This window comes from Triticum aestivum, chromosome 3B (genome assembly GCF_018294505.1).
Source record: "Triticum aestivum cultivar Chinese Spring chromosome 3B, IWGSC CS RefSeq v2.1, whole genome shotgun sequence".
NCBI lineage: Eukaryota > Viridiplantae > Streptophyta > Magnoliopsida > Poales > Poaceae > Triticum > Triticum aestivum.
The window spans coordinates 255,178,571-255,199,136 of NC_057801.1; the positions used below are offsets into that span (position 1 = coordinate 255,178,571).

Below are 20,566 nucleotides of genomic sequence, written 5' to 3' on the forward strand. Positions count from 1 at the left end.
TTGTGGGCCCCTCGTGGCACCTCCAACCATAATTCCACCTCTATAAATACTCAAATAGTCCCCTGACATCAGAGAGCCACCCGAAATACTTTTTCCGCTGCCGTAAGGTCCAGAACCACGAGATCCCATCTAGAGGCCTTCTCTGGTACTCTGTCGGAGGGGGAATCGATCACGGAGGGGCTCTACCTCAACCTTGTTGCCCTTCTGATGATGCATGAGTAGTTTACCACAGACCTACGGGTCCATAGTTAGTAGCTAGATGGCTTCTTCTCTCTCTTTGATCTTCAATACAATGTTCTCCTTGATGTTCTTGGAGATCTATTTGATGTAATGACCTTTTGCGGTGTGTTTGTTGGGATTCGATGAATTGTGAGTTTATGATCAGATCTATCCACGAATATTATTTGAGTTTTCTCTGAACTCTTTTATGCATGATTACTATAGCTTTGTATTTCTCTCCGATCTATTGATTTGGTTTGACCAACTAGATTGATTTATCTTGCAATGGGAGAGGTGCTTCATAATGGGTTCAATCTTGTGGTGCTCAATCCTAGTGACAAAAGGGGACATGACACGTATTGTATCATTGCTATTAAGGATAAAAGGATGGGGTTTATTCATACGTGGGTTTACTTTGTCTACATCATGTCATCTTGTTTAAGGCGTAACTCCATTCTTTATTAACTTAATACTATAGGTGCATGCTGGATAGCGGGCAGTGTGTGGAGTAATAGTAGTAGATGCAGAATCATTTCGGTCTACTTGTCTTGGACGTGATGCCTATATATATGATCATTGCCTTGGATATCGTCATAATTATTTGCTTTTCTATCAATTGCCCAACAGTAATTTGTTTACCCCCTGTATGCTATTTTCAAGAGAGAAGCCTCTAGTGAAAACTATGGCTCCGGGTCTACTTTTATCATATATTAAAACCAAAAATACCTTGATGCGTTTTTACTTTATTTATTTTATTTTGTATTTTTGTCCGATCTATCTATGTATCACCATACAATTTAATCTTGCTCGTAACCGTTGAGGGATTGGCAACCCCTTGTCCGCGTTGGGTTGTAAGGATTTGTTGTTTGTGTGCAGGTGCTGCTAACGAGGTGTTGCTTGGTTCTCCTACTGGATCGGTAACCTTGGTTCTTAACTGAGGGAAATACTTATCTCTATTGTACTGTAACATCCTCTCATCTTCGGGGAAATCCCAACGCAGTTTCACAAGTAGCATGAAGCTGGTGCGGATAGCGTACCAGTGATACGATAATGACCTCACATTGCATTCTTGAATGATGTACATGTCGTAGGGCGTAACGTGCTTTAGCGCGTGAAATGATTCATGCACTTGCTGCCAGAAGGTTCACCCTCGTCTCCTGCCTACAAAATCCACGGATACAACCAACCACGCATCGCACAACAACTCATCCTCCATGGCCGAGTAGCTCGCCATCCTTTGTACTCTAAAAAACGATATAGCGTTCGAAAGTAAGCTCAATGGCATTTGACCGGACATCCGCCAAGCATGGTGTCCGTCATAGAGGTCGTCAATAGGGGGCGAAGTGTACTTAGGTACAAACGACTACAGGGTGGACAGCGCCGTCGCAGAGGTGAGCGGACGCGTCGGTGCTGGTTGCGGACGTCCGGCAATGCCTATGTGGCGATCGGAGACGTATAACACAACAACAAAGGTGGAGGGTGCGGATGCAAAGCAAGGGGAAGAAGGGACGGAGTGGAAGGAAATAAGACCGGGAGGGGAATTGGGTGGGCCGGGGGTGTCGGACTCCGCTGTTCGAACTCCCGCTACCACCACCCCCACACACATTGTCTCTAATTTGTAGGAGAAAGTACGTCCGGACCGATCGGCAGACCGATACAGACCCGCGCTGATGGCTTTTGCAGTCTGGACAGTGTGGTCCAGACGGATGCAGACGGTTTAAGGGTCAGCGTTAGAGATGCTCTAACCTCATTGGTTTTTTTGCATCATTATTATTTTTGCATCATTTTGGGCCTTCCAAATGTGCCAAATCGTTATTAGTACCACGAAAGCCGTGGCCTCGCCAAAGGAAATCAAAAGTCCAATGCGGTCGACCGCGTTGGAGTGTTGGAGATATAGCTGGCCAAACGGGCCGGGCTAGCTGGGCCGGCCCAATAGCACGCAATCACGACACGGCCCAGGCACGGCACCACCCAGGCTAAACGAGCTAGGCCCGACACGCAGCACGCCAGGGGCGGTGCTTGGGCTTGGAGGCTGGGCACACGAGCCGGCATGACACAACCCGTTTATTATTATTTTGTTTTTTCTGAATTTTTAAAATATATTTACCCTATATAATCAGCCTAATAGGCCTAAAATGGCCCAAATACAGCCCATAAGCCCGAACTGTAAACAGACTGCTAAACGGGCCAACGGGCCGGCCCGATTAGCTAAGCGGCCATGCCTGGGCTTGGAGGCGCAGCACGTGGGTTCGCACGGCGCGGCCCGCTTACTAATCGTGCCCCCATAGGCCGTGTCGTGCCTGGCCTGATTAGCATGGGCCGGCCCGTTTGGCCAGCTCTGCTTGGAGATGCCCCTTTGGATGCTCCGCAGCCGAATAGGCAAACGAGCGCTCTGTACCCTGCTCTCCTAGGTTTCAGTGGATTTTCATGGCGGCGGCGCTGCGGACGCCGGCGATTCGCAGTCGCCCCCTCGCCGCCTACACATTTCTCCGGACCCGCAGCGGCTTCTCCACTAACCCACCACCCCCGCACACACCCGTCACTATCAGCGCCGAGCTCCTCCGCCTTCTCTCCGCCGCCCCCGCTTGGACACACGACCTGGCTCGAGCCGTCTCCTCCACCCTCTCCGCCGCCCCTTCCCCCTCCCCCGATGTTGTCCTCTCCGTCCTCCGCTCCCTACAGAACACCTCTCTCGCCGGTCCCTTCTTCCTCCTCGCCTCCTCCGCCTCCTCTCCCCACTCACTGCCCCCCGAAGCGTATAACGCCGTCCTCCCATTCCTCTCCCACGACCTAGCGGCTCTCGACAAGGTCCTGGAAGAGATGTCCCTCCTGGGCTACGGCCTTCCCAACCCTGCCTGCGCCACTCTAGTCTCCACCCTCGTCAGCTCCCGCCGCCTCGACGACGCCTTCCATGCCATTGGCACCATGCGGCGGCTCAAGTTCAGGCCGGCGTTCTCTGCGTACACCATGCTGATTGGTGCTCTGGCTGAGGCGCGGCAGCCCGAGCGTGCGCTTGAACTGCTGCGGCAGATGCAAGAGGTCGGGTATGAGGTGGGCGTGCCTCTTTTCACGACGTTGGTGCGGACCCTGGCCCGCGAGGGAAGAGTGGAGGGCGCGTTGATGCTGGTGGATGAGGTGAAGGGGAGATGCCTTGAGCCAGATATTGTGTTGTACAATGTGTGTATTGATTGTTTTGGAAAGGCTGGGAATGTGGACATGGCCTGGAAGTTCTTTCATGAGCTGAGAGCCCAGGGTCTGCAGCCAGATGATGTATCATACACAAGCATGATCTGGGTGCTTTGCAAGGCAGGGAGACTAGGTGAGGCAGAGGAGTTATTTGGGCAGATGGAAGTGGAAAGGGCTGCGCCTTGTGCTTACGCATATAATACTATGATCATGGGATATGGGTCAGCTGACCGGTTTGATGATGCTTACAAGCTGCTTGAGCGCTTGAGGGAGAGGGGTTGTATTCCATCTGTCATTTCATTTAATTCAATTATCACGTGCCTCGGGAAGAAGAGGAGGGTTGATGAGGCACTGAGATTGCTTGATGTCATGAAGAAGGATGCTAAGCCAAATACCTCGACGTATAACATCATTATTGATATGTTGTGCATGGCTGGGAGGGTTAATGAAGCATATAAGATACGTGATGAAATGGAACTTGATGGTCTGTATCCAAACTTAATGACGGTTAACATAATGGTGGATAGGCTGTGCAAGGCAAAGCTGCTCGATGAGGCCCATACAATATTTGAAAGCGCGAGTCAGAGAGGTTGCAATCCTGATTCTGTGACGTACTGTTCCCTTATGGATGGCCTTGGAAAGAAGGGAAAGATTGATGAGGCCTATAGGCTATTCGAGAAAATGTTGGATGCAGGCCACAATGGTAATCCTGTGTTATATACTTCCTTGATCAGGAATTGCTTTCTGCATGGAAGGAAAGAAGATGGGCACAAGATCTTCAAAGAGATGATCCGTCGAGGATGCAAGCCTGATCTCATCCTACTTAACACATATATGGATTGTGTTTTCAAAGCAGGTGAGATTGAAAAGGGAAGAGCAATTTTTGAGGACATCAAGAGTTATGGGTTTCTTCCTGATGTCCGAAGTTACTCCATTTTGATTCATGGTCTCACAAAAGCTGGTCAGGCTAGAGAAACGTCCAATATTTTTCACGCAATGAGTCAGCAAGGTTTTGCACTTGATGCTCGGGCTTACAATGCTGTTATTGATGGGTTATGCAAATCTGGAAAGGTAGACAGGGCCTATGAAGTTCTCGAGGAGATGAAGCTAAAACATATCTCTCCAACGGTTGCCACATATGGATCGATTATTGATGGTCTGGCCAAGATTGATAGGTTAGATGAGGCTTACATGCTTTCTGAAGAAGCAAAATCGAAAGGAATAGAATTGAATATTATTTTGTATAGTTCTCTCATAGATGGTTTTGGGAAGGCTGGCAGGATAGATGAAGCTTATTTAATTTTAGAAGAGATGCTGCAGAAGGGTCTGACTCCAAATGCTTATACATGGAATAGTCTCATGGATGCTTTAGTGAAAGCTGAAGAAATCAACGAGGCCCTTATTTGTTTCCAGTCAATGAAGGAAATGAAATGTCCACCAAATACCTATACATACAGCATTCTTATAAATGGCCTTTGCCGGGTACAGAAGTACAACAAGGCTTTTGTGTTCTGGCAAGAAATGCAAAAACAAGGTTTGATCCCAAACGTTGTCACTTACACAACCATGATCTCCGGGCTTGCAAAGGGAGGGAACATAACAGATGCTTACAACCTATTTGTGGGGTTCAAAACCAATGGCGGAGTGCCTGACTCTGCATGTTTCAATGCTCTCATAGAGGGTATGAGCAATGCAAACAGAGCAATGGAGGCGTATCACATTTTTGAAGAAACTCGTCTAAGGGCATGTAGAGTCAATGTGACGACATGCGTCAGTCTTTTAGACGCTTTGAACAAGTCTGAATGTCTCGAGCAAGCTGCGGTCGTTGGTGCAGTTCTGAGTGAGATTTCCAAATCCCAGCATGCTTCTAGATCCTTGTAATATTCAGGATCTTGTATTGTGACACACTGTTGCAGAATTTGCATCTCTGCTGTGACTGAGTTGATCTGGCTGTACTGTTTGTGCTTCTTGGTCACTTGATATGGGAGTTTTTATGTGGCTTATAATATATTTTTTAAATGGCTGAAATTGAATGCATGCCTGTTGTGCTGCTGTTTGGAGAGAAGACATTCTTCTGTAGTTCCCTTGATTCTGGTAAGGTTCTGATCTTCAACTTTATATATCTGCTTCTAGAAAAGAAGAAAAATCCAGTCACTATGCCTAATCATATGTTGGAACCAATCTTGTTATCAGGTAAGCTGATGATTTGGACCCTCCAAGTTAGCACGTCAACTTATTTTGGAACATCTTATCAAACCTTAGCCATATGAACCACAGTTAATGCAGAAGGCTTAGTTTGAATACTTCCCTCCTTGCTGTTTTTTTAAACATTATTAGAATTTAGGGACAATCTTCAATATTTTGCCATTTGAAATGACGAAAGTTAGCCAAATCATAGTATGGTGTGCTCCTCTAGACTTTCCTTCATTGGTGTTGTTGAAAATTCCTATGAAGTTCCTGTGAAATTCCTTCACTCGAAACAGGCACAAATCACATGATTTGAACAATGGAGTTGAGTTCATCATTGATGATAAATAGTTGAGATTGGTAGCTTGCTGACCAATGTTTTTGGCATCTTGCTTTTATTTTGCTGTATTAAGTTGATTTAGTTTGAATATTTATTATTTTGCCTCCTTGCTGTTTAAATTTTCAAAAAGTTTGAATTTAGAGACAATCTTCAGTATTTTGCCATTTGGAATGTTGAAAGTTAGCCAGAACATAGTATGATATGCTCCTCTAGACTTCTCTTCATTGGTGTTTTTGTTGAAAATTCCTATGAAATTCCTGCATTTGAAACAGGCGCCAATCACATGATTTGAGGAATGGAATTGAAATTTCATCACTGATGTTAAAAAGTTGAGTTTGTTCGCTTGCTGTCCAATGTTTTTGGCATCTCGATTTTTCTCTTGCCGTGTAAAGTTGATGGTACAGTTGCTGCTTATGTTAGGGCCTCTCAAACAATCGGTTCTGGCTCATGAAATCTGTTGAAGTGTGTTGTATGTGTCGCCCATGCGGCCCAGGCCCATATAAGCCATGTGGCTGGCTGACCTAGAGAAAAGAGAGAAGGGGATCGAGCTGTCTGGTGAGAAGCGCCACTAGAGACATTGCCGCTGCTGCTGGTATGCTCCTCCAAATCCTACATGGTATCAGACCAGGCTGCAGCGGCGTCGATGGTGTAGTCCGGTGGGAATACAGGGCGAGTGTCGGATTCAGGGCTCCGCAGACCCAAGAAGGTTTGAACTCTGGGGCGTGTGCGAAGATCTCAACCTCTCAGCCTCAAGCTCGTCGACCTATAAACAAACCTCGCCGGATACACGCTCGAGCGGGGAGGAAGATGGACATGGCAGTTCACCCAGGTTCGGGCCATCTCGCGGTGTAAAACCCTACTCCTGCTTTGTGGTGGATTAGCCTCACGAGGAGGTTGGAGGATGAAGTAGTAACAGAGAAATGAGCTGCCTCGTGAGGGCTCGGGGGGTGAGAATGAGTCCCCCCCTCTATGTTGGTGGCTAACCTATATTTATAGTGGCCTTGGTCCTCTTCCCTGGAAACTTAGGCGGGAAGGGATTCCACAATGGCCAATTTGAAAGGGGACAAGAGGTACATCCTATCTCGACAAAAGGTGGTCTTCGCTTGCAAAGCTTCCGGCAGTGACGCCGCGGTGGGCTCGGCGATGACATCCGTCCTGCCGAGCTCGTGGTCTTGGTCTCGTTGCATCGGAATGGAAACCTTTGGGGGATTCCTTGGGAACCCATGTCTGTCCTTGCCCCCTTAGCATCGAAAGGGAAACTGTCTCCTCTGCGCTCGCTCGCGCCTGCCCGGCCATGGTCGTCAAGGCTCACGTCAGCGCGGCCTCGTGAGGCTGGGCACTTGCATAGGAATCTCCGCTCCTCGGGAGGCCGCCTAGGGAGGCCGCCCCCTCTGGAGGTCTTGGTGTCATCCGCCTCGCGAGGCCAGGCCCTCGCCAGGGTCTTGCCTTGGTAGTCTTGCAGATGGGCCATACCAGGCCGTTGAGGGAGCCATGCCATGGGCTGCAGGCAGGCAACTCTGGGTACCCTGGTTCCCAGAACGCCGACAGTAGCCCCCGGGCCCAAGGCGCGCTCGGACTGGTTTCAAGGCGAAGCCAAGGGGCAAGGGCGAAGCGCCGCGGGCCCCAACCGTCTGCGGGCCAGGCTGACGCGTGGCGCTTGACGGGACGTGGACGCCTCCACTTCCCCACATCGCCTCGGATAACCGCCCAGGCTGACAAAAGGCTGGCGCACGCCCGCAGAGCCATCATTGCCCCGTTGCGCGCTTGCCTTCTCCCCTTCCTCCTCTTCGCGAGCTTGTGCCTTCTTTGTCAGATTCCGCGCCAGCTCTAATCCACCTAGCCGCCATGGCCCACAAGAAGAGAAGAGGCAAGGCTCCGGCAACGACGGAGCCCCCGGCGGGGACGGAGCCTGCGTTGGGCCGGTCCACCGTGATCAACCGCGAGGAGCTGCACAAGGTCCGGCCTGCGATTGCCGCCGACTCCAACGAGTGGAATGCGACGAAGATCTGGCCAGCCTCCCAGCCTTTGGTTGACACATCCCTCTCCATCTTCACGCCCTTTTCTCCGACCTGCTGCCGACTTCTTCAACGTCGTGCTTACGCACTACCAAATCCACACGCTGCACCTGGATCCTGGGTCCATCGTCCTTCTCTCCGCCTTGGTGTTCCTGTGTGAGGCCTTTGTGGGGATCGCCCCGTCCGTGGCCCTGCTCCGCCACTTCTTCTCCCTCCAGATGGTCGCCGGCGGGCAGCGCTCGGGGTGCATGTCGCTCCGGGCGGTGGCGGCGACTACGGGCGCCGGCATCGACCCCACGCTCCACCCGGACGCGGCAGGATTCAGGAAGCAGTGGGTGTATGTCGAGGCCACCATGTACATCCCCTTGCTCCTGATCCCGACGGCCCCCGCGGAGCCGAGCTCCGGTTGGGAGCACGCGGAGCTCATCGACCCGCGGCTCGCGTGGGTCATGGCTAGGTTGGCCGTCTTGAGGGAGGCGGGCGTGACGATGGCGATGGTGGTGAAGGAGTTTGTGCGGCGGCACATTGCCCCACTCCAGCGCCATTCTCGCCCAATGTGGGCCTTCACCGGCCCCGAAGATGCCATGAGGCTCCAGAAGCCTTCGCTTCACTCCAACACGTTGCACGGGGTGCTTCGCCTCCTAACTGGCGGGGAGCCCACCGATCTCCCATCAGGAGGGGGGTCCCCCTGTACAATTACCCGAACGGGGGAGCCTTCGCCGGTAAGATGTCGCGCTTTGACGAATGGGGGCTGCTTCCCAAGGACCACGTGGGGCCCCGCGACAACCCCCTGCTGGTGACCCCGGGGTCCGAGGGTCCGGAGGTGTGCGCCCCCGTGACAGCCGCAGGGGGGCTTCCTGAGCCGCGTGCTCTTGAAGCATCAGCCCCCACTCCTCTGAGCGGCGGAGGAGACGTCCCGCCTGGGGACACGGCCTCCGCCCCCGCAGTGGGAGGCCACGTGCCAGGCTCCAGCGTGCTACCCTTCGGTCCTCGCGCATCCCGGAGGAGGAAGGAGTCCGATGGCTGCCGCTGGCCTGGCCCGAGTGTAGGACCTTGAGAAGAGGTGTCTAGAGGGGGGGGGGTGATTAGACACTAAGTACCAAAGTTGCAGTTTTTAAGTTTTCTTAAGTTTAAGTGGAGTTTAGGCACAAGTTTAACATTCACAATACATATCAAGCAAGCATGCAAAGAGTATATGAGCAGCGGAAAGTAAAGCATGCAACTTGCAAGAATGTAAAGAGAAGGGTTTGGAGGATTCAAACGCAATTGGAAACACTGATGTTTTTGGCGTGGTTCCGATAGGTGGTGCTATCGTACATCCACGTTGATGGAGACTTCAACCCACGAAGGGTAACGGTTGCGCGAGTCCACGGAGGGCTCCACCCACGAAGGGTCCACGAAGAAGCAACCTTGTCTATCCCACCATGGCCGTCGCCCACGAAGGACTTGCCTCACTAGCAGTAGATCTTCACGAAGTAGGCGATCTCCTTGCCCTTACAAACTCCTTGGTTCAACTCCACAATCTTGTCGGAGGCTCCCAAGTGACATCTAGCCAATCTAGGAGACACCACTCTCCAAGAAGTAACAAATGGTGCGTTGATGATGAACTCCTTGCTCTTGTGCTTCAAATGATAGTCTCCCCAACACTCAACTCTCTCTCATAGGATTTGGATCTGGTGGAAAGGAGATTTGAGTGGAAAACAACTTGGGGAAGGCTAGAGATCAAGATTCATATGGTAGGAATGGAATATCTTGGCCTCAACACATGAGTAGGTAGTTCTCTCTCAGAAAATGTATGCTGGAAGTGTAGGTTCAGTCTGATGGCTCTCTCCACGAATGAAGAGGAGGTGGATGGGTATATATAGCCTCCACACAAAATCTAACCGTTACACACAATCTACCAAACTCGGTGGGACCGAATCGTTAAACTCGGTCAGACCGATTTAGCAAATAATGTGACCGTTAGGATTTTCGGTGGGACCGAAATGCAACTCGGTGAGACCGATTCGGTTAGGGTTAGGGCATAACATAATCTTGGTAAGACCGATTACACAAACTCAGTGAGACCGATTTTGGTAATAAGCTTTCCAGAGAGTTGGTCAGGCAAACTCGGTTTGACCGATTACACAAACTCGGTGGGACCGATTTTGGCAATAAGTTATCAGAGAGTTTGCATTGTAATCTCGGTAGTACCTATTGCTCAAACTCGGTGAGACCGATCTTGGCAATGGACATACACAGAGAGATTACAATCCCATCTCGGTGAGACCGAGATCCCTATCGGTAAGACCGATTTGCTTAGGGTTTGTGGCAGTGGCTATGACTTTTGGAATCGGTGGCACCGGATAGAAAGAATCGGTGTGACCGATTTTGGCTTTAGGTTTAGGTCATTTGTGGAAGTGGGAAGGTAGTTGAGGGTTTTGGAGCATATCACTAAGCACATGAAGCAAGAGGCTCATTAAGCAACACCTCATCCCTCCTTGATAGTATTGGCTTTTCCTATAGACTCAATGTGATCTTGGACCACTAAAATATGAAATGAAGAGTCTTGAGCTTGAAGCTTGGGCCAATCCTTTGTCCTTAGCATCTTGAAGGAGTTCCCACATCCTTTAGTCCATGCCACTCCATTGTTGAACTTATCTGAAACATACTAGATAAAAGTGTTAGTCCAACAAGAGATATGTTGACATTAATTACCAAAACCACCTAGGGAGCACTTGTGCTTTCACCGAGGGCCCTGAAGAGGAGGTGGATTGCCGCAGACGAGTAAGCACCCTTCCTTGATCCTCGCGCATCATGTTTTTCTGACTTGTTCCTCAAGTTCCCCTCCGACGAAGGAACGGGTGTGTCTCGGGCGCCGCCACAGGAGGGCACAGGTCCTGTTGCGACCTCGTGCCTCATGAGCTGCGCAATTGCGCGCAAGGAGGCACCCGCACCCGAGTCGAGGCCAATCCTGGGGGGCCTCGGGCCTGCATTCCCGGCATCCATCCTCAGGGGCGGCCTCCGGATTGCGGGGGCAGTGCCTAGGGCTCCCCGGCTGATCCTTGTCGGCGGCCGGGCGACTCGCGCTACGACACCATCTTCAAGCAGCGGGGTGAGTCCGCGTCGGGTCGCCTTGGACCGGAAGGCTGGGTGAGGGAGCCCTAGCCCTCGGGCCCTTGCCGGGGGTGGGCGAGTCTTCGCGCGACTCCTCTACCGACTGGGGCGTGGAGGAAGGCCCCGGCCAGGCGTTGGAGCTTGCGCGCGGGCGCAACGCCGTCCGACACGACCTTCTCCAGGACGAGTCAGGGTGGAGCTTGGCGGCGTCGACACACGCTTTGAGGCGGAGCGCTCGCGTCTGGCACGCGAGTAGCGCCGGCTCGAGGTCGCCGTCAACTTCAGTCGCCTGCAACGTGAGCACGCTCGCGGGGAAGCGGATGAGTCCCTTGCCGCGGCGAGGGGGGCTCGCGATCGTGCCCTGGAGGAGGCCTGAGCCGTGGACTGCCGGCGCGAGCCGGCCGAGAGGCGCGAAAAGGAGCTTCGAGCTTCGAACGCCGCTCTCGAGCGACAAGTCTCGCGCGCAAAGCCGCGATAGCCGCCTCGGCGGGGGGCCGCCGACGAGCGAAGCAAGGCTTCACACCCTTGTGGACATGTTGAAGCTGGAGGCGCTGGAGCAGAGCTTGGAGCGCAAGCGGCTGGAGGTGATGGAGCGTCAAGTGGCCACTGCTGAGGACGCTCTCGCTTCTCGGGAGGCGACGATCCAGAGAGAGGTAGACGAGAAGGTTGCGAGGGTACGCAAGGCTCTCGCCGAGGAATACCGCTGGAAGCTGGAGCTTCAGGAGACTCGCTTCTGCACGCGGCGCAGCAAGCTGAAGGGCGAGGCCGACGGCCTCAAGGAGAAGCTAGCCGCGACGGAGCGGCGCGAGAATGCCGCGTTGGACGCTCAGGCCGCGGCCGAGGCCGAGCTATCCTTTCTCTACAAGCAGGTGGAAGGCGTCTCCTCCCTCGTGGAGAAAGCTTTGGACGAGGCGAGCCGAGCCCGGGTGATGCAGCGCGAGCGCTCCCAGATGTTTGAGGCCCTTGGGCATAGGGCTAACCGGGCTTTGAGCGTCATTTGTGACGAGAACGTTCCTCTGTTGCTGATGATGCCGGTTACCTCAGCTTCTTCACCAAGGTCGTGGAACGCCTCGAAGGTGGAGCCTCGAAGGCGCGCCAGCTCGTCGAGGAGAAGAGCCACAGCCTTCTCGCGCGTGTGTTCTCGCGCGTCTTCAGCCACGTTCTCCGCTCCGATCCTGACTTCGACTTCGAGGCCGCGATAGCCCCCGTGCCCAGAGCGATCCAAGGCGCCCTGGCGGACTGGGTGGAAGATCAACTGCACGACCTGATCGCGGAGCTTGCCCTCGCCGGCGACGTAGGTCCGCCTGTGATCGAGGAACGCGGGGTTGATGATGATGACGACGGCAGCGGCGATAGTGACGGTGCGTCTCCCTAGGCTGTTTTCTCCTGTTTTCCTGTTAAGACTTTGAATGTGACCCCGCGGGGATGCGAAAGCATTTTTTGGAAGAAACTTCTCTATGATGTATTAAATAATGTTGCACTCCCTTATGTCGCCTTCTCTCTGCTTTTCGTGCACCCGCAACCCCTGAGCAGGGGTGGGTCGTTATCGTTATGCCGGGCCGCGACGCCCGGCCAAGGTCAGGAGGTGGACGCCTGCCGAAGACCTCAGGCAACGCCTACCCGCAGGCTTGCTCGAGATCGCCGCGCGAGGATCCGGACGCTAAGGTCTTGGAGAGGGGTGTGCGCGGGCAGGTCCGCGGCTGCCGCGGCCTGGGCCCTCAGGGCATCTTCAGCGCCGTTGGGTTGACCCAAGCGTGCGCACCGTGCCCAGCCCCCGCTAGTGGGACGCGACGGAGGGAGCCATGGGTGGCCCCCCACCTTTCGCAAAGACGGAAATCAAGAGAGGAAGCACCACAAGAAGAAGAAGGAAAGTCCCCCCTTTTCCAAATAAAGACGCAAGAACTTCAAATTTATTTCAAGAAATGGCAAATTTGGTTACAAGAGAAAGCAAAGAACAGCCGCGTCCGGCACCTAAACTAGTCTTTCCACCAGCGCGGAGCATGGGACCTCCACTGGGCGTGGGCATCTCGCTGATTGATCGTGTCGTCCGCCAGCGGGGAGCATGGGGCTTCCACTAGGCGTGGGCATAGTCGTTGTAAGACCGTGTCGTCCGCCAGCGCGGAGCATGGGGCTTCCACTTGGACGTGGGTGGGAGCCCCCGTGAGGCTCGAGGGCAGTGCTCAGGAGACTCCGGGGCGTGTACAGCCTCGCCTCACTCATTATTATGTGAGTGTCACGGGCGGAGATTGTTGGGGCGCAAGGCGGTCACCTTCCTCTCCGGTGGGGACCCCACCCTTGGCCTTCGAATTGCGCACCGACGAGTCCGAGACGCTGACGACCATGGGCGGGTCTCCGACCAGGCGGCCGCCAGTGCGCGGCGCGACACGCCTCCACACCGGCCGCAAGTTTCGGACTCCTCTGAGCCCTTGGGGTCTCGAAGCCCCTGGCGTCATGTGGTTGTTGCTTAGAAAACCCTCGGCCCTCATGAGGCGCCCTGATCTCGCGGGCTCCTCAGGTCCTCGGGCCCCCCTGGGGCCCTGTCCTTACTCGGGGCGCCACCACGCACCTGATGCGCCTCAGCGCGCTTAGTCCGGCTGCCGTTTCTCCGGCGTGCTATGGAGACGTAGTTCACCTGCATCACAAAATTAGCGTAGCATGTTCCGAAAATATTTGTTGCAACAGGGGGGCATTTAACGGCGCGGTTGAGGCCCTGGCGTGGGCCCGCCCGTGGCCTCCGGGTATCGTGAGGTCTTGCCGGTCTTGAGGACCCAGCCAACGGAGGCCTGCCCTCTGTCAGCCCCCTGGCTCTTCGGCCTCGTCGATCGCCACCTCTGCCGATGGGTCATGATGGCCACGAGGTGGCCCGTCGCGGCGCCTCCCACGGGGGGCCATCTGCCCTGCTGAGGCCCGAGGGAGCGCTTCTTGGGCCGGAGGGGAGATCCCTCTCGCCTTCTTTCCGCCGCACGGCCCACCAGGTCCTCCGCAGGAGGATGAGCAAACGTAGCAGGAGCACGCCTGGGTCCGTGGCGAAGGTCGCGGCATAGGCGGGGGCACAGAGGCTCCGTATCCCGGCAGACGACGTCGAGCAGCTCGGCGACATGGTCGAGCCACACGGCGTGGTCGCCATTGGCGAGGCGGTAGCGTAGTAATTCGCGCGCCGCGAGGAGCGCGGCTTGCGCGCTCGTTAGCCCCCGTCGGGCGCGGAGGGACGACGCCGCGGCGACACTGGTGGAGGGCTTGACGGCGCGCCCGCTGCGCCGGGCGGGGGGCGATGGTGACGAATCCTGCTGTTGGCGACGACGTGTTGAGGGAGGCGGGGCGTGGCGAGATACGCCGCGGCCGAATGACGCCGCCGGATCGGAACGCGCGGCCCACCGCTCGACGTAGGCTCGGCCGGCCCTTGTCATGGGGCGGAGCGTGGCTGGTGAGGAGGCGGGGCTTCGACACACCCCTACCTGGCGCGCCAAATGTCGGATTCAGGGCTCCGCAAACCCAAGAAGGTATCGAACTCTGGGGCGTGTGCGAAGATCTTAACCTCTCTAGCCTCGAGCTCGTCGCCTTATAGCCAAACCTCGCCGGTTACACGCTCGAGCGGGGAAGAAGATGGACATGGCAGTTTACCCAGATTCAGGCCACCTTGCGGTGTAAAACTCTACTCTTGCTTTGTGGTGGATTAGCCTCACGAGGAGGTTCGAGGATGAACTAGTACAGAGGAATGAGCTGCCTCGTGAGGGCTCGGGGGGTGAGAATGAGTCCCCCCCCCCCACCCCCCCTACGGTCGCGGCTAACCTATATTTATAGTGGCCTCGGTCCTCTTCCCTAGAAACTTAGGCGGAAAGGGATTCCACAACGGCCAATTTGAAAGGGGACAAGAGGTACATCCTATCCTGACAAAAGGTGGTCTTCGCCTGCAAAGCTTCCGGCCGTGACGCCGTGGTGGGCTTGGCGATGACATCCGTCCTGCCGAGCTCGTGGTCTTGGTCTCGTTGCACCAGAATGGAAACCTTTGGGGGATTCCTTGGGAACCCATGTCTGTCCTTGCTCCCTTAGCACCGAAAGGGAAACTGTTTCCTCTGCGCCCGCTGGCGCCCGCCTGGCCATGGTCGTCACGGCTCACGTCATCGCAGCCTCGTGAGGCTGGGCACTTGCATAGGAATCTCCGCTTCTCGGGAGGCCGCCTGGGGAGGCCGCACCCTCTGGAGGTCATGGTGTCGTCCGCCTCGCGAGGCCAGGGCCCTCGCGAGGGTCTTGCCTTTGTAGTCTTGCAGATGGGCCGTACCAGGCCGTTGAGGAAGCCACGCCGTGGGCCGCAGGCAGGCAAGTCTGGGTACCCTGGTTCCCACAACGCCGACAGCGAGCGAGGGGAGCTGGGCTTCGACCGCAAGGCCACTGCGCAAGGAGGTGTGTGCGGGGATGCACGAGCGGAGCTGTGGCGTGCTGCTTGTGGCTGGAGGAAAAGAAGCAGCGGGAAAAGGAGAAGGCCACACGCATGAGGCTGCACAATAGACACGGCCAATCGATTTTCCGATTTCTCCTTGTTGATTCTGCTGCAGCTCGTGCTGAAGCAAGAGCAGGAAGCAAAGAAGAGGAAGAGGAGGCTTCCGCTGCTACTGTTGGCTACTGCTGCTAAGGGTGCTGCTGGAGCTGCTCTTGCTGAAGCTATTTGCTGGAGTTGTTGCTGCTGCTGATTGGAGAGGGAAGGAGGCAGTACTGGAGGTGGCAGTGCTAGGAGAAGAAGAGGTGGCGGCTGTTATGGGGAACAAAGTGGGGCTGCTGCGTGAAGGCGGCATGAAGGCAACTGCAGGCTATGGTGGCGTTGAGGGGGAGTCAGTGTGGCTGGGAGGAGACGATGGCCTGAAGAGGACACATGTGCCAGGCGGGTGTGAGCTGCGCGAGGCAGAGGAGGCAACGGCGAATGGCGCTGGTTTGCTGTGAACATGTGCAGCAAGTATGTGGCAGCAGGTGTGTGCTTTGCTGCTTTCCCTCGGCGAAGTGATGCAGGAAGTAGAGGATATGGGTGAGATAGAACAACATGATAGCCAGAAGGATACTAGACTACTAGTCTTCCAAGTGTGGCTCATTTATCTGTACAAATGAGGGCAACACTGAAAAGGCCACAATTGCTGCTCACAGACCTGATCTGATCTGGAGTGTTTTCTAGACTCAGGCGCTTCTAAACATGTTGCAGCCTTGCAGGTGACTTCAGGGAATTTGAGTCATTTGATCAGCTCACTCCCTCTCAAAGTAACACAATTATGTACTGCTGACAAGACTTTAGTCTTACATGTGCCAGCTTTCCCGGTCATTTTGTTATCTATGAGTGCTCTAATTGACGAGGTGGACCTGTAGGATAACCGTTGACAGAGAAATGGGCTTTATTGAGGACAGACCGACTGGAAGGAGGATTGGGACTAAGGATAACCGTTGACAGAGAAATGTGCTTTATTGAGGACAGACCGACTGGAAGGAGGACTGGGACTGGAACAAGGCCTAGAGGACCGTGGTACATGGACCATGAGGGGCGTGGTCAGATGGGCAGCTCAGTGTTTGCGGCAATTGTGGAAGAAAGCGAGTCCTCGGCGATGAAACGTCACTTCATGTATCCTTTGATAAAAATGTACTAGCTATGTATGATGTAATGAATGGGGTAGATAAGAACAAGCTGAATGTGATGCGTGTGAGTTTGCTAAACACATGAGGACGTCTTATGTGAGCAAGGGACTCAGAAGTATATCCCCATTCATAATTGTTCACTCGGATATGTGGACAAGTCCTGTGGTGTCGTTAGTGGTGTAAAATATTTTGTGACATTTATTGACTGCTACTCACGCATGACATGGGTCTATTTGATGCGTCACAAAGATGAAACTTTTCAATGCTTCAAGAATTTCCATGCCTATGTGAAAATCACTTCAATGTTCTAGTACAAGTGATAAGAACTGATAATGGCACTGAGTATGTGAACAAAGTGCTTGGGGCTTTCTTATGAGAGCAAGGGATTTTGCATCAAACCTTATGTGCGGACACTCCTACTTAGAATGGACTGCAGAAAGGAAGAATCGACATATTTTGGAGGTTGCTTGATCACTGATGTTCAACAGTTAGGTGTGGCGGAGATGCGCATGTTGAGATGGATGTGTGGCCACACAAGGAAGGACCGAGTCCGGAATGATGATATACGGGATAGAGTTCGGGCAGCGCCGATTGAAGAGAAGCTTGTCCAACATCGTTAGAGATGGTTTGGGCATATTCAGGGCAGGCCTCCAGAAGCGCCACTGCATAGTGGACGGCTAAATTGTGCCGATAATGTCAAGAGAGTCTGGGGTAGATCGAACTTGACATGGGAAGAGTCCGTAAAGAGGGATGTTGTTGTAGGGTCGAACCCTAGTGGATGATCTTTTCACACTTGGAGGGGAAAAGGGAAGAACAACAAGAGAAATCACTCAGACAAAACCCAATTACACATCCACCATAATAGCATAGCTGAGATCCACAAGCATACAGGATCAATCAAAGGAAAACAAGCACAAAGGTAAGTTCTTCTCAAATCCAAGAGGGGATGAGGTCTTGATGATCTAGATAGATCCTTCGCTAGAAGGGGTCTTGATATCCACTAGGGGTCTTCTCCTAGGAGGTCTTGATCTCCTATAGGAGTGGTAGATGAGCAAAGCTCCCTCTAGATAGTCTCATACACTTTGGTAACCCTAATTCGGAGCTAGGAGACGAGTACTTATAGTCCAAGGGGTAAGTTGGGGATACATGGGTCGAGGCCCCTTTCTCTGCGCACAGGCAGGGCGGTTGTACCAGTCACCCAGGCGATTGTACCGCTTGGAGCGGTTGTACCACTTTCCTGGAGGCGTGTGTTGAAGTGGAGACCGGTAGTACCGGTAGAAGGACCGGTTGTACCGGTTGAGCTCGGGCTGTAGGAACAACCGGGATGCTACCGGCCTTGAACCGCTCGAAAATAGTAGGTTTGCCAGTTGGAGCGGTAGTGGACCGGTTGTACCGGTGGACCGGTAGTGGACCGGTTGTACCGGTGTTTCTGGGCTGGGCACAATTCCTCTCCATGTTCTTGGGGTCCATCTTGCTCCATTCCTTTTCCCTGGCTGATTCCTTGGTACCTAAGCACACAAAGTGTCTCCTTTTGAGGTAGTAGCCATGTCTCAAGTGGGTCGAAGGGAAGTTCAACAAGGAGAGAGTTAACCTCGGTTTCGATAGCTCTTGCACGGGCTCTTGTCAACGGTCCACTTGGTGCTTGATGAGTCGGTGTGGTGTCCATGGGGATGACCGAAGGATGCTCCGCATTATCTCCCCCTCCGTGGGAAAGATCCGTCCTCGGATTGTTAACTTCATCACCATGGTAGGGAGATAGGTCTTGACGTTGAAGATGTCACTCACGTTGTACTTGTCGCGTGGAATGTCGATCTGTAGGCATTATCATTGTAGCATGCTAGCACCTTGAGTTGGCCAGATCTGACAATTTTATTGGCAGAATAGGTGATGCTCATTGCTGACTGTTTTTCGTAATTTAAAAACTGCTTGGTTCTACTTCCTCCGTTCCTAAATGTAAGTCTTTGTAGAGATTTCACTATGGACTACATACGGAGCAAAATGAGTGAATCTACACTCAAAATGCATCTATATACATCCGTATGTGGTTCATAGTGGAATCTCTACAAAGACTTATATTTAGGAACGGAGGGAGTAGGTCTCATGGTATTGACATTCAGATTTTAGGCACAGTTGTTTGTCGGAACAAAATATTGCTCCCTTTGAGGAATATGATGTGTACATGAGTTACATTACAATGGTCACTGAGTGAGCTACAAATATAAGGCTCGTAGACAAAACATGCCAGTATGTGTCTATAGTCTCAGTTCTTGCACAGAGAGTTAAGTATTGAGTTGATTTGCTATGATAGGATCCCCTACTCGAAAAGATGCTGCTTCTTAGAGTGGATGTGCCTATTTCTGTTACATACGAATAGATGGTTATGCCAGCGGCTTCTGTGGGGACTACTATTCATTTAGCTCTGTCTAGTTGTGCATGAAACAACTATCTGATTCTGAATCTATTCTGCTGTACTATTTCTAGACTTGCAGTGTTACTAATGTTTAGAAATAATTCATGCACTGCTTCCTGTTTGGTGCTGCCTTCAAACTGTTACTTTGTTAGTGCCTTCTTCCATCGTCTACTGACTATATTTGTTCTTTCAGGGTGACCTACTGACATTTGCTGGGATTTTCCTGTGTTTGTTTGGCGGAGCAGCTGATTAATAGCTATTCAGAGGAAGTAATCGATAGGTAGAGGCGTTGTGTTTCCTGTTTCTTCAGGTGCTTACTCTTCCTGCAACTTACTTTTATTATGTCAATGTCGTTACTTTTTAGCCCTTGCCTACTTACATCTGTACGTGTACTTAAGTCTAATGGTGTTTTCTTTGGGTTCCTTTCCTATCCTGTGTTGGTTGGGATGTTTTCTGTTGTTGCTTGGTTACTGCAGGATGTTTGTGTTCCACTCTTCATATGTCCATTTGTTGGAGATGATTGCTTTTCAGTGTCGTTTGGCCTCCCACTTCTACCTACGTGAGGTAGCCGGCGATGGTTCCGTACTCGGAGGGCTGGAGATTGAGGTTGTGGTTGGCCAGCAAGGAGCCAAGCCTAAGAGGCTTTTCTTTTGGGTGTGCATTTCGGCTGGCTCACGATGCCCCTTCGAAGAGGTCGGTTGCTTTCCAAGCCATTCGTTTTCTCAAGGGATTATGGGTTTGTCATCAGGGATTATAACTATGAGGATATGCTGGCTTATAGAGAGCTTGCCTGTTCTGCTATTATTCTTTCGGCTCAGTCGTCCATGTGTCTGCCAGTAGTGTGACCAGTATGAATGTAGCGTCCCAGTGGAAAAAATTTATGTACGGTAGTCAGTTGATTTTGTCGGTCACTGTCCCCCTGCGCCGTCATGTACTCATTTTTAGAAGAACAGGGAGGGCGCTCCTCGGTTCCATTAGCTCGAATGGAACCATCAAGATCCCTTACAGCAGCTCACTGAGAGGAGCTGTTCAACAAAATAAAGCCAGAAAAAGGTCCTCTGGAGACAAGGAAACTAGAGGGGAAAGAAACATTACAGTCGGCAACACATGCCAACGCCATATAACGAACAGAGGTGGCAGCTCCATCACAGATCCCAGATCTCAGATCACAAGCGATCTCCCAATTAGGAGTAAATTGCAAAAAACCACCACAATTGAGGACCCTAAATCAAAAAACCACCATCTTTCAATTTTTTTCAAAAAACCGCCAGCATTGTGTTGACAGTTTTCAGAAAACACTAATGCGGTGCTTACAGCGATTTGATGCAAAAATCTGACAGGTGGGCACCACTGTCAGGTGCCACATGGCTGGGGGAGACGGCACCCGTCACACCCGTAAACGGCGCTAACTGGTAACGCAAGGACCGGTCAAAATCAACAAAAACAAAAATTCCAAGCTAATCGGCCGCCGGTTGCTGCTGTAGACTGACAAGGGAGGGG

The 20,566-nt window shown here is 52.8% G+C and overlaps 1 protein-coding gene across 1 annotated transcript; it reads left to right on the top strand.

The window, feature by feature from the left end:
- The first annotated feature begins 2,580 nt into the window (after positions 1–2,580).
- Positions 2,581–19,968, top strand: LOC123069594 (pentatricopeptide repeat-containing protein At3g06920). Its single transcript, XM_044492477.1, has 3 exons — positions 2,581–5,499; positions 19,260–19,376; positions 19,543–19,968. Exon 1 carries the CDS (start codon positions 2,647–2,649, stop codon positions 5,284–5,286), a length of 2,640 nt encoding a protein of 879 aa, XP_044348412.1. The 5' UTR covers positions 2,581–2,646; the 3' UTR covers positions 5,287–5,499; positions 19,260–19,376; positions 19,543–19,968.
- Positions 19,969–20,566: the final 598 nt, after the last annotated feature.